The sequence below is a fragment of the Lolium perenne genome, chromosome 3, assembly GCF_019359855.2.
Source record: "Lolium perenne isolate Kyuss_39 chromosome 3, Kyuss_2.0, whole genome shotgun sequence".
Taxonomy (NCBI): domain Eukaryota; kingdom Viridiplantae; phylum Streptophyta; class Magnoliopsida; order Poales; family Poaceae; genus Lolium; species Lolium perenne.
In genome coordinates this window covers 11,675,590-11,689,100 of record NC_067246.2, presented here as the reverse complement: position 1 = coordinate 11,689,100, position 13,511 = coordinate 11,675,590, and the positions used below count along the sequence as shown (strand labels likewise).

General features: G+C 42.2%; 1 protein-coding gene across 3 annotated transcripts; it reads left to right on the top strand.

Moving 5' to 3' along the window:
* The first annotated feature begins 967 nt into the window (after positions 1–967).
* Positions 968–6,959, top strand: LOC127325824 (uncharacterized). 3 transcript variants are annotated; one of them, XM_051352643.2, is made up of 5 exons: positions 968–1,281; positions 1,369–2,517; positions 2,690–2,825; positions 3,086–6,249; positions 6,540–6,959. In XM_051352643.2, the coding sequence occupies exons 3-5, from the start codon at positions 2,814–2,816 to the stop codon at positions 6,541–6,543; spliced, it is 3,180 nt and encodes a 1,059-aa protein (XP_051208603.1). In that variant the 5' UTR covers positions 968–1,281; positions 1,369–2,517; positions 2,690–2,813; the 3' UTR covers positions 6,544–6,959. The 3 variants fall into 3 exon arrangements, with proteins under 3 accessions (XP_051208603.1, XP_071683888.1, XP_051208604.1); XM_071827787.1 differs by having other exon boundaries at positions 1,369–2,825; XM_051352644.2 differs by lacking the exon at positions 6,540–6,959 and having other exon boundaries at positions 1,369–2,825; positions 3,086–6,253.
* The last annotated feature ends 6,552 nt before the right edge of the window (positions 6,960–13,511 follow it).

Sequence of the window (13,511 nt, the reverse complement as noted above, 5' to 3'; positions counted from 1 at the left end):
GCATCGTTTTTGACGGCTGAAGGAGGAACAGATCAAATACGTCAACGACGCCAATTTCGAACATGCCATTGAGATCTCGCGGCAGTGGATGGCCACGGAGTAGGCGGGTCGTCTCCTCATGGTGGCCAAGAGGCAGCGGATGCTTGAGCTCAACGCTCAACGCCAGGCCGAGGTTGCCGCCCGCGAGCAAGCGAGGCTCACGCAGAACGTGGTGTCTCGCCAGTGGCTGGCGGCGCTGAGGGGGCAGCGCCAACATCGTCGACTGCCATACTCCACCGCCAGATGCGCGAAGCAAGGGCGGGCAGACGGGCACGGGTGCATGCGGCAACAAAGGAGAAGAACGACGACGAGACAGGGCCCGTCATGCGCCCCAAGCTATGGCCAGCAGATTAGAGTTTAATTCTAGTTTGAAGTTCAAGTTCCATTCAATGTGATGTAATTTTGAATAAAATTCCGCAGTTTAATTATATTTGTTTGTTCAAAATTATTTTGGAGGATTCTATTGAGGTTATTGGTGTGTGCAACAGCTATCTAAATTAGGGAGTAGGTGTCTACGTCTGTACTAGGGCACTGCCGGCGCCACTATTGGTGCCTATTTAAGGGGTGTCGGTGAAGATGCTCTAACAACAATGCCGATTGGTAGCTAGTACCACGGCTATGTATTGCTACAAGAGGTCCATGTGATGATCCTTGAAAGGACTTGAATCAAAATTCAGAAATTTGAAAATTTGGAATGAACTCATTTAAGTTGGAGTTTTAATAATAGTAGTTTCTTTTCTTTGCTAAAAATAGAAAGAGAAATTATCTCTTCTGCGCCTCCCTTCCTCATCCCCTCCAACAAGCGGAGCATTTTATAATATACCACACTTTTCTTTACATCTCTATTATTTACCATATGACCATCACCTGTCGTTGTCACTGACGTGTGGTGTTCACGTGGCAAATAATAGACAATCAAAGAACAGGCAGCCTCTTCTAGCTTTGGGATCTGCCGGAGCACAATGAAACAAAGCTAGATCTATCTGGCGGTCTCAAATTTCTCTCGTCCTCTCTGCCTCTTCCGATTCATACCAACAAAATCACTCTTCTTTTCCCAACAAAATCACAAGGAAACAAAGCAATATCTAGATCTCCTTACCACGGAGTGGGCAGAGGCGACGATTGAGCTGGGTGGGCTGCTCGCCCGGGAGTATAGCATGGCTACAGGCGTCGAAGGGCGACTGCGGAACCGTCGGTGGCGGCCATGGCCTGATGGCCACCGGATCGATGGGGGAGTCCCGTGTAAGTGTTCATGGAAATGGTACTTTAATCAGCTGCTGCTTCAGTAGAACGCTTCCTGAAGGTTCCCAAATAATTCGAGTTTTGTAGTGCACAAGGTAAAAAGGGGTGACGACCATGGAGCTGGGTAATGCAGAACCAATAGTGTTTTAATCTTCTAGTTTCAGTAGCCCGCTGGCTTCCACAAGATCATCAGGATCCTGGTGCACAAAAATGGGGAAAAAACATCTCGAGGAGTCTACATGTAGGAAATTGTTGTGGTCACTAATTGAGTTGGGTAAACTAGAATTGCAAATCCCACTTTTCTACCTCTTGAATCAAGGAACTGCTAGAAGTTCAGACTATGGGTAGAGCTAGAGAAGTAGAATTGATGTAGGGTGGTATAACTGTACTACCTTCTCCTACTGCATAGTAGTCGAAAATGGCTCCAAGGCGCCTACGGTTTTGGACGACGGTGATGCGATGGCAAGGCTTTCTGGGTTTCCAAAATCGCTGTGGTGTCTCATGTCCCTATCACTAAGCCCATTAAGAATTCGAATCACCCCTCGAACTATGTTCTAGCTCTTCACTTTGCAGTGCCTGTTAGAACAGAGATTTGTGTGCAATACCCCAACAATAACTGAAATGGTGTTGTGCGAAATAAGAGAATCAGTACATGTTCCAATAACATCTGTGGTTTTTTTTTTCAGCAACTAAATAACTCGTACAGAAGGATAAGTAATTTCGTTTGCCAAGATGCGCTGCCAGTTTATTCTACCAGTTTACTTGACAAAAAAAAATCAATAACTAGCAGGAGAGAGGAAGCATATTTCTTTGTCTCGGATTTTTATCTTGTTTGAAGAATTTTATCTTTATCTTTTAATCGTGCAGCTAGCTAGCTAGATGCACAGGATTCATTTGTGGGTTTACCAGAGAAAAAGGTGTAAGGTGCTAGTAGGAGCGGAAGCATTGCAATTTATCTTTTATCTTTATCTCTTTCGAAGGCTTTACCTTTACATCCTGGTGCTATCTGTCTACAAGGAAGGGATTGAGTTGTGGCTTTTCCAAAAGAAAAAATAAAGAGTGTAGGGAATAGCAGCGCTTGCTACTGTTGTGTCTAACGTATTTGTACCTACTCTGGTACACACAATGTTGCAGCATATAGCATTCTAAGTTTTTCAGCTTGTAGTGCTCCTGAACTATATTTGAATTCGATCTGGCTACTCTGTGGATTGTACCTATTATTCAACCTAAGCCAAGGTATGCAACTAATCATCCATCTCTTGCTTCTTCAGATATAGATAAAACAGCTTTACTTATTTATTTCGTAAGATGGAAAAGCTTAACCATAAGAAATTCTGTGATGTGGCACGCATACATTCAAGAAAAATAATATTAACAATTGCTCTTGTTTTTGTATGTGTGTATACAGAAATTGGTTTGACGAGAAACTTAGCTGGAGCTTTGTTACAATATCGACAGTTGATGAGCTACGTCCTGAGCCCCATTTGAAATTAATGTAGAGGCCGGAGATCCACAGATCTGACAAATCCATCATGCGCACTGAGGTATTACACTTACCAAAGACCTTTCTTTCTATTCTGCATGTCATCGTAGCTTCATTTGCGAAAACTGTGAGATTTCGGGTTCCTCATCTTTTGTCTTCGCTTCAACTGCGGTGTATAGTGCGTAGAGATTTATGTATGCTGGCACTTTCATTAGATATCCGCATCATGTATATTTCACTATCCCCATTGTATCATTAATTGATTTGCTAGTTCGGACTGATAGTCACCTTACGGCTTGATATATGCGCATGTGGATGCAGGTTATCAGGGAAGACACCATTGATGGCGCCGTTGAACGAATACTTGATGAACTCAAGAACACTAGCAGCAGAGAGAATGCTATCTACTTTGATGGCTGGGACGGGCTAGGGACGTCTGCTGTCCTGAGAGCCGTAGCCCAACGGCTGGCATCAAAGGAACCAGCGAGGCCCCCAGGGCTGGATTTTGAGGAAGTCATCCACATTGACTACTCAAAGTGGAAGAGCAGAAGAGCATTGCAGAGGGAAATCACAGAGCAGTTGGAGCTTCCGAGTTGGGTGATGAAGGAGTTTGACAAGCAAGACGAGGATGATGATTTCAATGGTATTATTGATCAAGGTACTCGAATTGAGATACAAGAGGTCACATCAAAGATCCATAGGACCATGGAAAGCCGCAGGTTTCTTCTGATTCTTCACAATGGACACAACGAGGAAATTGATATATTTAACCTAGGTCTTAACCTCAGTCTTTCCCGTTATGGGTATCTGGGCAACAAGATGCTATGGACCTTCCAGGGCAGGTTTAGGCTCGACCCCAGGCTGCGAGACATGGTTGTGAAGAACAACATGGCAGATGTTCTTATCTCAGCTTCTCCCTTCGAGAGAGATCCACAAGATCTCTGGTCCTATCTATTGCGTGAAGAGGCTGAACAAGTTTCCTGCAAGCATGGCATTGATCCTGCAATGGTTGTTGAGTGCTTCTCTTATATTTTGGAACGGAGTTACATGGGCCAAAACATCATTGACTATGATTGGGCTTTTCATGCTTCCAACTTTTGGATATGTGATGGGATCATACAGCAGGAACAGTGGCGGTTGGGAAATGCTCTTCACGAAGACTTGGAATTGTGTATAGACAAGTTGTCCCGACAAGAAGCCAAAGAAGAGGGCCTTCATAAGTCTCACATGAAAAAGTATGCCAACCTCAGACCATACTGGATTTCAACAGCCAGTTGTGGATTTGTACTAAACCCAGTTGGGATTATTCCTAACAACATGTTTCAGAATTCAGACAAGCTTAGTGTGATAAAACTGTCGCAGTGTGCCTTCAGTTTCTTATTACCTCCATTTCTGTACTGCCACAGCCTTAGATTTCTATGTCTAGACCGTTGCAAGAACTTGCAACGAAACATATGTGCAGAAGAAGGGAATGATTCCACCAGGGTGTGGGCGTGCTTCCAAAGCCTGTGGATACTTGACTTGCGCTACATGGACATGGATTGGATCTTGTCTGCACAGATGATGGACCTCATGACTCAGCTCATTGAGCTAAACATAATGGGAGCTGAGAACTGGGACATGAGCCATTTACGTGGACGTCTGCGTAACATCTGCAAGCTCCGGGTAACAAAGTCTACCTGCTGCAATTATGAGAGCAGCTTGTTCTCGGAGATGGAGCAGATGGAGATTCTTGAATTTTCAGGAAATAAAACCAAACGACGAGGAATGAGCTTATTATCTCTTTGCAGTCGACTCAAGAGCGTCGTTGTTGATGGGTCGGATGGGCTAGAAAAGATCTCTTTGCAGGGCTTTTCCCAACTGAAGAATGTCTTGTTGAGAGGATTGTTGAAGGGCCTCGAGGAGCTGGACCTCTCGGGTACAACGTTGAAGACAATTGACCTTGGCGCAACGTGCTGCCTGAATCTGAAGAGGTTCCTTCTGTTAGGCTGCGAGGAGCTCCGTGCTGTACTGTGGCCACCAAAAGGCAGTAGACAAGTTTTAGATGTGCTGCGTATTGGCACCACCTCCCGATCAGAATCAGATAATGCAGTGGAAAGAAACTTACCTGACTCTGCTTCCACAAGATCATCATCAGTAGTTCACAAAGGAAAAGCACTACATCCTCATCCATATCGCCACAAATCCCTCAAGGAGCAGAAAGAGAAATACTTCAATAGATGGCGGATTTCTCTGACAGATGCAAGGCTCCTTAGGTCGCTTTTGCCCGTCATAGAGGATTTAAGAGAGAAATTTGAAACAGTTTACAGCCAGTTAAGAAGGAGAGGATCCTTGCATGTTGATATCTGTGCTGCAGCTGTTCTTGGTGGTAGGAACGTACAAGGAGCAATGAGCAGCCGTACCAACCATATTAGTACTTTGGTGGACTCGAAGTACAGAGATGTCTTTACGGAGGCTGGTCTGGCTAATAAATATGATGATTGGGATGATGGCCCAACCCCATCTGCAGTGACATTGATGTGGGACTGCCCCAAGATAGATTTAGGTGATGACTACCAGACCTGTATCATAGAGATGATCGTTAACGAACAGCACAGGGAACCCTTAGGGGATGCCTATTTTGCAGGGAAACCCTTGCAGGATACTGCAAGTATTGAACTCCTGGCGGATGCTTTCTGGGCGGCGCAATATGAAAGTGGTGGTAGTGTCGGCTCATCATTTCCTGTGTTTCCTGATTTTCCTGACCTCATATATCCTCTTGTCACATCATTACACGTTTACAATAGCTCCTCGGTCACCAGTATTGATGCACCTTCAGAAGACTCATGGTCTGATCTAAGATGGTGCCGAGTCGAGAGGTGCCCCAAGATACACACAGTCTTCAGAACTCCCAAGGGCAGCAAGAATGTGCACGGGTGCCAATTCCCCAACCTGAGAACATTCTGGGCTTCCCAACTCCTGACGGCATGCTACGTCTGGAGCTGGTCTACCGCAACAACTCACCCTGATGCATATTACTCTTTCCATGACCTGGGATTCTTGCATCTGGACTACTGCCCCAGGCTCGTACATGTACTCCCTGTACAGGTACATATGAGCTACAGCTTGCGGACCATAGAGATCGTGTACTGTGGTGATCTCACTGAGATATTCCCATTGTATATGCACAATGAGACCCAAGGGCAGTCACTGGAAATGTTCTGGCTGGAGCGCATCCACCTGTGCGAACTCCCCAAGCTGCAGCACATCTGCGGGCTCAAGCTGACTGCTCCCATGCTCAAAACTGTCAAGATCAGAGGCTGCTGGAGCCTCAAGCGCCTGCCGGCTGTCAGCTACTACACCGAGCCCCCAAAGGTGGACTGCGAGAAGGAATGGTGGGACAGCCTAGACTGGGATGGGCTGGAGGCCAATCACCACCCTTCCCTGTACAAGCCGACCCATTCGGCTTACCACAAGAAGCGGCTGGCCAGAGGCTCCCTGCTCAGGTGAGTTGAGGCTGATCAATCCTGCATCTTTAATTGATCTACTTGCCAGACAATATTCGTCCATCCTGTCTGTTCTGCGGTATACCCAAAGTTTTTTTTATTTCTCGCTACACGTCATTCATTTGTTACATACAGTATATGTACCTAGAGTCAATTACATCGATATACACCTGGCTGGATTCAGTTACCTATCTCTCCTAGTGTCTAACGGTCGAATTCTCTTACCACGTACAGACATAACGGACATGTACACATGGTTTGCCTGGACTGACTGCCCTCCTGTCTTGCAGGTAGTTCAATCGCTCTGGTTTCCTCATCCATGCCGTCCCTGACCACCCGTCCTGTCCCGTCCCAGTGTGCAGTTGTGCTCCTGAGAGACCTCATGATTGATCGATTTGTGTGTGCCCACTGCCCAGTAAGCTTACTTACCTGCTAGTTGTTTTGCTTGTCTTGTGTGTTAACTGCATCATCTCGCCTTCGCTGCCATGGTGGCCGTGGAAGTTCCGGTGCAGTCTGTTTCAAACTCAGTTTGGTTTGATTAGGTTTGGGTGGATCATCTACCTTGTGACATAGATTGTTCATGTGTGCGCATGAGAAGATAAATAATTAAACATGGGAGTTGGGCTAGCCTCGGATGAAGAAATTGTTGTACTCTTCTATTCCTTTGTTTGTTTCTGTGCTTGTGCTTGTGCTTGTGCTTGTGCTTCTGACTTGTAAAACTATTGCAGTACTTTTTTTCGATAAACTTCAAAAGAGTTTACACCCAGCCGTCCTACTGCATTACTTAATGCGTGTGGTTTGATTTTTGTAATGTACTGCACATCTGGTTTAGATACTGGACCCAAATTTCTATTGTCAATAACACCAGGGCCTCCACTGCAATTTGTGTGTTGTTTTGCTATTGTGATGTACGACCTGAAACAGGATCGGATGTTGGACTATGACCAGATTTACGCTTATCACTTGTAGAGCTATGGACGAAAAGTGTGTTTGACACATGAGCACCAGCCTACTTTTTAAAAATTATATTTTTTGAATTCCAAAATAATTGAAATTAAATATCCACATACATATAAACATTCCGAAGATACGGTATGAATTTGGGAGAAAAATATGTTGTATTTTAAGCTGTACAAAAAAGACAAATTTCTGACGAATATCTGTCCTATACGTAGCCACAAATTTTTTTTTTCTGGTAGCTCAAAATATAATGCATTTTCTATCAAAACTGTGCACGAGTATTCAGAACATGTGTATGTATTCATGGAATAAATGTGACGATTTTTTGAAATGCAGATATATAACTTTTAAATATTTTTGAAAACCAAGAGCACTATCTCTGCTTCCTGCTGTGGACCATTCTATTGTTCACCGTCAGATTCGTTACTTTGAAGCATATGCGCACCAATAGGTTGGTGAATTGGACTTTGTTACTTTGAAGTATCTCGATTGATCATGTAAACAGAGCAGCTCCACTGCTCGTCTCCTGGGTAACGATGCAAACATGCTTTCCTCTGGCCATATAGTTTTCTACTCTAAACACGGCATCTGCTGTTGGCATCCCATTGAAGCTTCAAACTCGGCGACTATGGAGAGAATACCAAGGATCGTTGCAGTGCTGGCGGAGCGAGAGCCCCGTGAAGATTTCGCAGCGCAACATATCCTGCAGTTTCCTAGCGACATCAGTGGTAGCGAACATTAAAAGCACATGGTGGAAGGAGTGATAAACAGAACTGGCCGACTAAACTCCCTGAAGCATCCCATCCCCACGAGCAGTGTTCAGTTATGTCTGCGAAGGGAAACATGAACCGGTGGCATCCCAAACATCCATGCATGATTGGAGGTTCGGTGTATGAGATACTTGTTAGATTACAGATACGAGTTAGGATAGACATAGGACTCTCAACCATCTTATACTACAAGTCTATATATACCCCTTGAGAGTCACCGGGATTAATCTATTTTCACATATGATAAATGATCCTTGGAGCAGTTGTAACCACTCTAGCTAATCCATTATATTGTGATGACGTGGCTAATAAGTTAATATCGCCCCGTGAACTCCTGTCATCCATGTCTCTTAGCCATACGCCCATACATGTGTCCCAATTTTGCTTCCAAAGCCCCCCCGCCCCCTACCTCGTAGAGCAGCTTCACAGAGTTCAATAGGTCGGTTCTTCCTCGATCTTCCTGGTCAACCAGTAAATAAACAGTATCATGAGAAGCTCAAGGAAGTGCGAAATGAAGCTTATTTTCATCAGATTAGGAGGCACTAGGAAATCAGGCGAAACCATAGCTTATGATCTCTCGGCAGTGTAAGCTTGTCCGAGTGGTGAAGAATAAAGTTTGCATCCCAAGGCGCAGTGTTGATGTTAGGGCATGTGCAATGGTTAATAAGACCGTCTTATCTTAACTCTGCCATGTAATTTAGATATAACAGTAAAACATGATGTACAATGGGTTATTTTTTAGTCTTATCTTTAGTAACGAGACATCCTAAATATGTGGTGAGAGAGATTGTGATCTCTTAGCTAAGAGAAGGCACATTCTTTTTTTGACTTTCTCTTTCCTCCACATCAGCATTTATCATACGTGGCATTGCTAAGATATCACCATTGTACATGCCCTTAGCCAATGATGGCTACACCCCAACATGTTCGAATGCTTGCTCTCCTAATGACAAGTTTGTACAAAACTGTTCTTGTACCCTATTAAGATTTCTCTAAAATAAAATAATTATGTTGCTGAACGAGCAAAATTAATGATAAATAAAACCATATTTTGTGTAATTCCTAGAGCCTAAACCCTCATGTGAAAACAGTTTAGCAATGCCCCGAATTAGAAACAGGCTCATGTTGGTGAATGCCAACAATGCTTTTTCTGCACGGGATGAGTAATGCAGCCTCGGTGTCTGGCTACCTACAATTTGCGTTTTGGGCTAAATGCTTATTATCTGGTTGCGGTACACAGGAATAATTTCTCGTCTCTAATATTACATTGTTCATCGAGTAATATTGAAACTGGGCACCCACAAGAACTCCAGCAGTTCATTGCCTGAAGTTTGCAGTGCATGATGTGGCTCGCTATGCCGAAGGTATCGAAAAGGTCGACCTCCGCCAGGGCAGGACTCGTCAGACTCCAAAATGGGGCGTTCCATGACTTACATAAATCATTATTCACTGCTAATAAACCGAAGAAAACTGAAAAAAAAATCAAAACGGAAAGTATGTCTTTAATATATTGAATCTCATGGGGAGAGCCCATGGTGATGTTTTTTAAGAGTGGTGAGGCAAGCAGAATTCGTCCTAGACAGGATTAGGAACCCTGGCCGGCTGGAAGTGCCACTGCATGTCTAACCACTAGCCTATGTATTAGTTCTCTTAATATATAGTGATTATTTTGTCACATCCCATATTTCATTTCAAGTTTCCAAAACCATTTGGCCAATGAAGCTTTGTTAATGAGTTCAGGCATACGTTTTGTGGCAGAAGTTATAAAGAATCACCTAATGAAAGTTAATCTTTAATCCAGAGAGCTGCTCAAAAATGCATAAAATCTTCATGTGGTTCCTTAATAATAAGGTTCTACTTACTAAGGACAATTTGGCAAAGCGTAGGTGGACGGGGTCTCAAAAGTGTTGTTTTTGTGATGCTAATGAAACTGTTTATCATTTGTTCCTTGCATGTCCTTTTGTTACGATCGTTTGGAGGATGATTTACTTTGCTTACAACATTCCTCCACCTGCAAATATTAATAATATGTTTGGAAACTGGTTGTATGGAGTTCCCAAGAAAGATAAAAATAAAATTCGGATTGAGATTTCTGCTATATGATGGACAATTTGGAAAACTAGAAACGATAACATTTTTAATAATCAAATGGGTACTAAATTTTTGCAGGTTATTCATCGAGCTATGCACTGGATCCAGTTATGGGCTTTCCTGCTCCCGGAGGACCAGCGCAAGGATATGGGTACTGGGTGCAACCGGCTGCTGGTGGTTACTCAGGATTTCTATTTCCGGGCTACTGGATGGCGACACAGTAATATGATAGAATATGGCTAGCCTAGTTATGTGTCATTTGTTCCGATGGTTGATTCATGTCGCAACCATGTCAGATCCATGACTGTATTTTTTTTGTTTTTTCTATACTCGTACTTGATATACCTTGGATTTTTTAATAAATGACCGTGTGCATCAATTGATGCAGAAGCTGGGGCTTTCTGCTCCCTTATCTAAAAAAAAACCTGTTCTGAAATTTTAAGTACGAGTTAAATGTAGCTTACTACCCGTGGTCGTTCACCTAACGTGTGTACTCTTACCATAAAAATGCATCCTAGCTAATACGTGATATCGATCCCTATTCATTGCATGAAGATAAGACATATGCCCCGCTTGGCACATTGATCTGTGAGCCTTGCAGCGGTTGTAGTTAAGCCATTAGATTGCAAAAATGACGTGGCTAGTAGTTAGTATCTCTGTGTGCAAACTCCTACCATCCATGTCTTTAAAAAGACACATGTTTCCTCTACGCTTACGTCTCACACACGCATACAAACATTATGTCCAAAGTCCCCCACACATATGCTAGCTTCACCAAGTTCAAATCCTTGATTGGCTCTTCCGATCTTACCGGTGAACCAATCAAAAAATAGTATCATGAGAAGCTCACGGAAGTGCCAAATTGAACTTATTTTCATAGGATTAGAAGGCACTAGGAAATCGGGAGGAACCACAAATGATCATCCCTCGGCAATGCAAGTAATTTGTTGTAGTAACAAGAATATTGCTTGCTCCCCAAGGGGGCCCTTGGTTTTTGTTAGACGCTACACCCCACATGTTCGACTTTCTGTGGCAGATCACTTGTGCTCCTCCCTAACAGTGCCAGTGTGATACTAACCACAAGCATCGGGGTAGTCTGCCCGTCTGGAGCCATGCACATGCATAACACGGTATGTTTTCGCTTAATTTGCGTCAAAAAGTAGAGCGATGCTAGCCATCGGTACGTGCACCTCAGGGGAGAAACAGTAGCGTTGATTTGCAACTGCAGTTACGAACGATGGACAACAGAGCAAATAAGAAACACACGACTCCTTTTATCTCTCGACCAATCTATACCGCCAAATCACTCGGGTGCACATGATATGGGTTCGGCCCATTTAACTTTTCCAGTGCCGAGTGTGTTCGGACGATCATCGGTGGGAGTTTTCCTAATGGAATCCTAATTTGGGTTCGTTGGGTTTCTAGTATCACTAGTGGAGAATAAGCCTGTTGTCGCGGGCCGTTAGAGGTTTTTATCCTGGCCGGTCACCCGGGACAACGGAGGCGGGACAAAAGGCGCAACTTTTTGTCCCGGCTCGGTTACCAGCCGGGACATAAATTCCAGCACGTGGCTGCGATGCATGTGTTTGGGCTGGAGCACCTTTTGTCCCGGCTCGTAATCACAACCAGGACAAAAGGTTTTTTCTTTTTTATTTATCTTTTTTCATTTTCATTTTTTTTTCTTTTTTTCTTTTTTCTTTACTCTCTCAGTTGGACCATTGTTAACACTAATTACACATAATCTATACTCAAATTCTAGACTTGGTCACTTACCGGTCGGTCACCTATCCTCACACTACTCCACCCTCAGCACGCTTAACTTCTCGGTTCTTTCCTGCCGTGCTCCCGCGAATGTGGTTGTACTTTGTTGTAAATACTACCATAAGATAATAATATAACATTCCAATGTGAGAAATTTGAATATCTTTCAATCTTTAAACCGTAAGTGGACAAATGATATATGCATAACTATTAGAAAAATGCGCGGAATTTGAATATGGAATAATTTTATTTTTATTCTTTTATTAGTATTATTATCAAATAATATATGCATTATTCATATAATATGGCCAAATAATTAATATCATTCAATCTTTAAACCGCAAGTGGACAAATGATATATGCATAACTATTAGAAAAATGCGAGGAATTTGAATATGGAATAGTTTTATATTTATTATTTTACTAGTATAAATGCCCGTGCGTTGCAACGGGATCTTAAATTTTATTTCTCAATGCACATATATAATTCACTACTCACTATAAAAATTTAAAACAAATCCAAGATATCATAATGTACTACAACATGATAATATTGAACGCAATAAAGGACATTATTGTTATGCATCTATGTGGTTGTTGGTCTTCTTCTTACTCTTCCGCGGTAAATCCCATACCTGTGTTATGGACCATCATAACTGAAGGAATACTTTTTTTCTGATTAGTTCAAACAACACTTTAATATTTATAAATATAATAACACATGTCTTTGAAATCCTACTTGTCTTTAATCAAGTTTTTTTACCTTTTACCAGTGTGATTTAATTAGCTACTTAAATAAATAAGTTATATGGCCTAAACGTGTGCATAAAATTGCACGATCCACAAACAAGCGACATCTTTTCAAATTTGAGTTACTAATTGCTTTCATGTTTCACTCTATTTTAGCTTGAATAAAATAAATATTGTTTTGAAATATATCATATGAATCTGAAAAATAGTAGTAATAACTAATAAGTAGTAGGTAGAGTTGTTTTTTACAATAATAATTTCATACAGAATAAGTATCCTATTACCTAAGTAAATACATGTTCAAAAATATTAAAAAAATATCTCTCGTCCTATATTTCGTCAAGTTTAACATCCACACACCACACATGACTTACATCATTACAGAATTTGCATGATGCAATTTGTTGAGATAACGATGATTATATTTCAAAATAATCAATTAAAAACAGTCATGAAAAAGATATTAGAAGATCTTAAAATTTAAAAGCAAGCATAATATTTAAAATCCTAAGATAATTCTACGCTAGCTTAGCTTCACCTCTACTGTTTACACCATCACACAGTCTCTCCCTTACTCACATAATCATCCTTCTCCTTTAACAACAGCTACTTAGCTCAGCTTCACCTGTATTGTCGTTCCGCCATTACATAGACACGCAATCATCTAGTTCCTGCATTTCACCCAATTAATCCTGACAATATTAGACGGATTATATAGCTTATTCCTTCTATAATTTGCACAGCCAAGACATTTACTTCTCCAAACACGTGACAATGGATGCAGTAGAGATGCAACTTCCATTTCGCAGAAGACAAACAACATACGGAGTGGGACTATAAATAAAGAGGTACATACACTTTGAGTTGCCTGCAAGACTGCAAAATAACAAGATAACTCATATCTTTTCAGGATAACCATGGTTCCAAAAA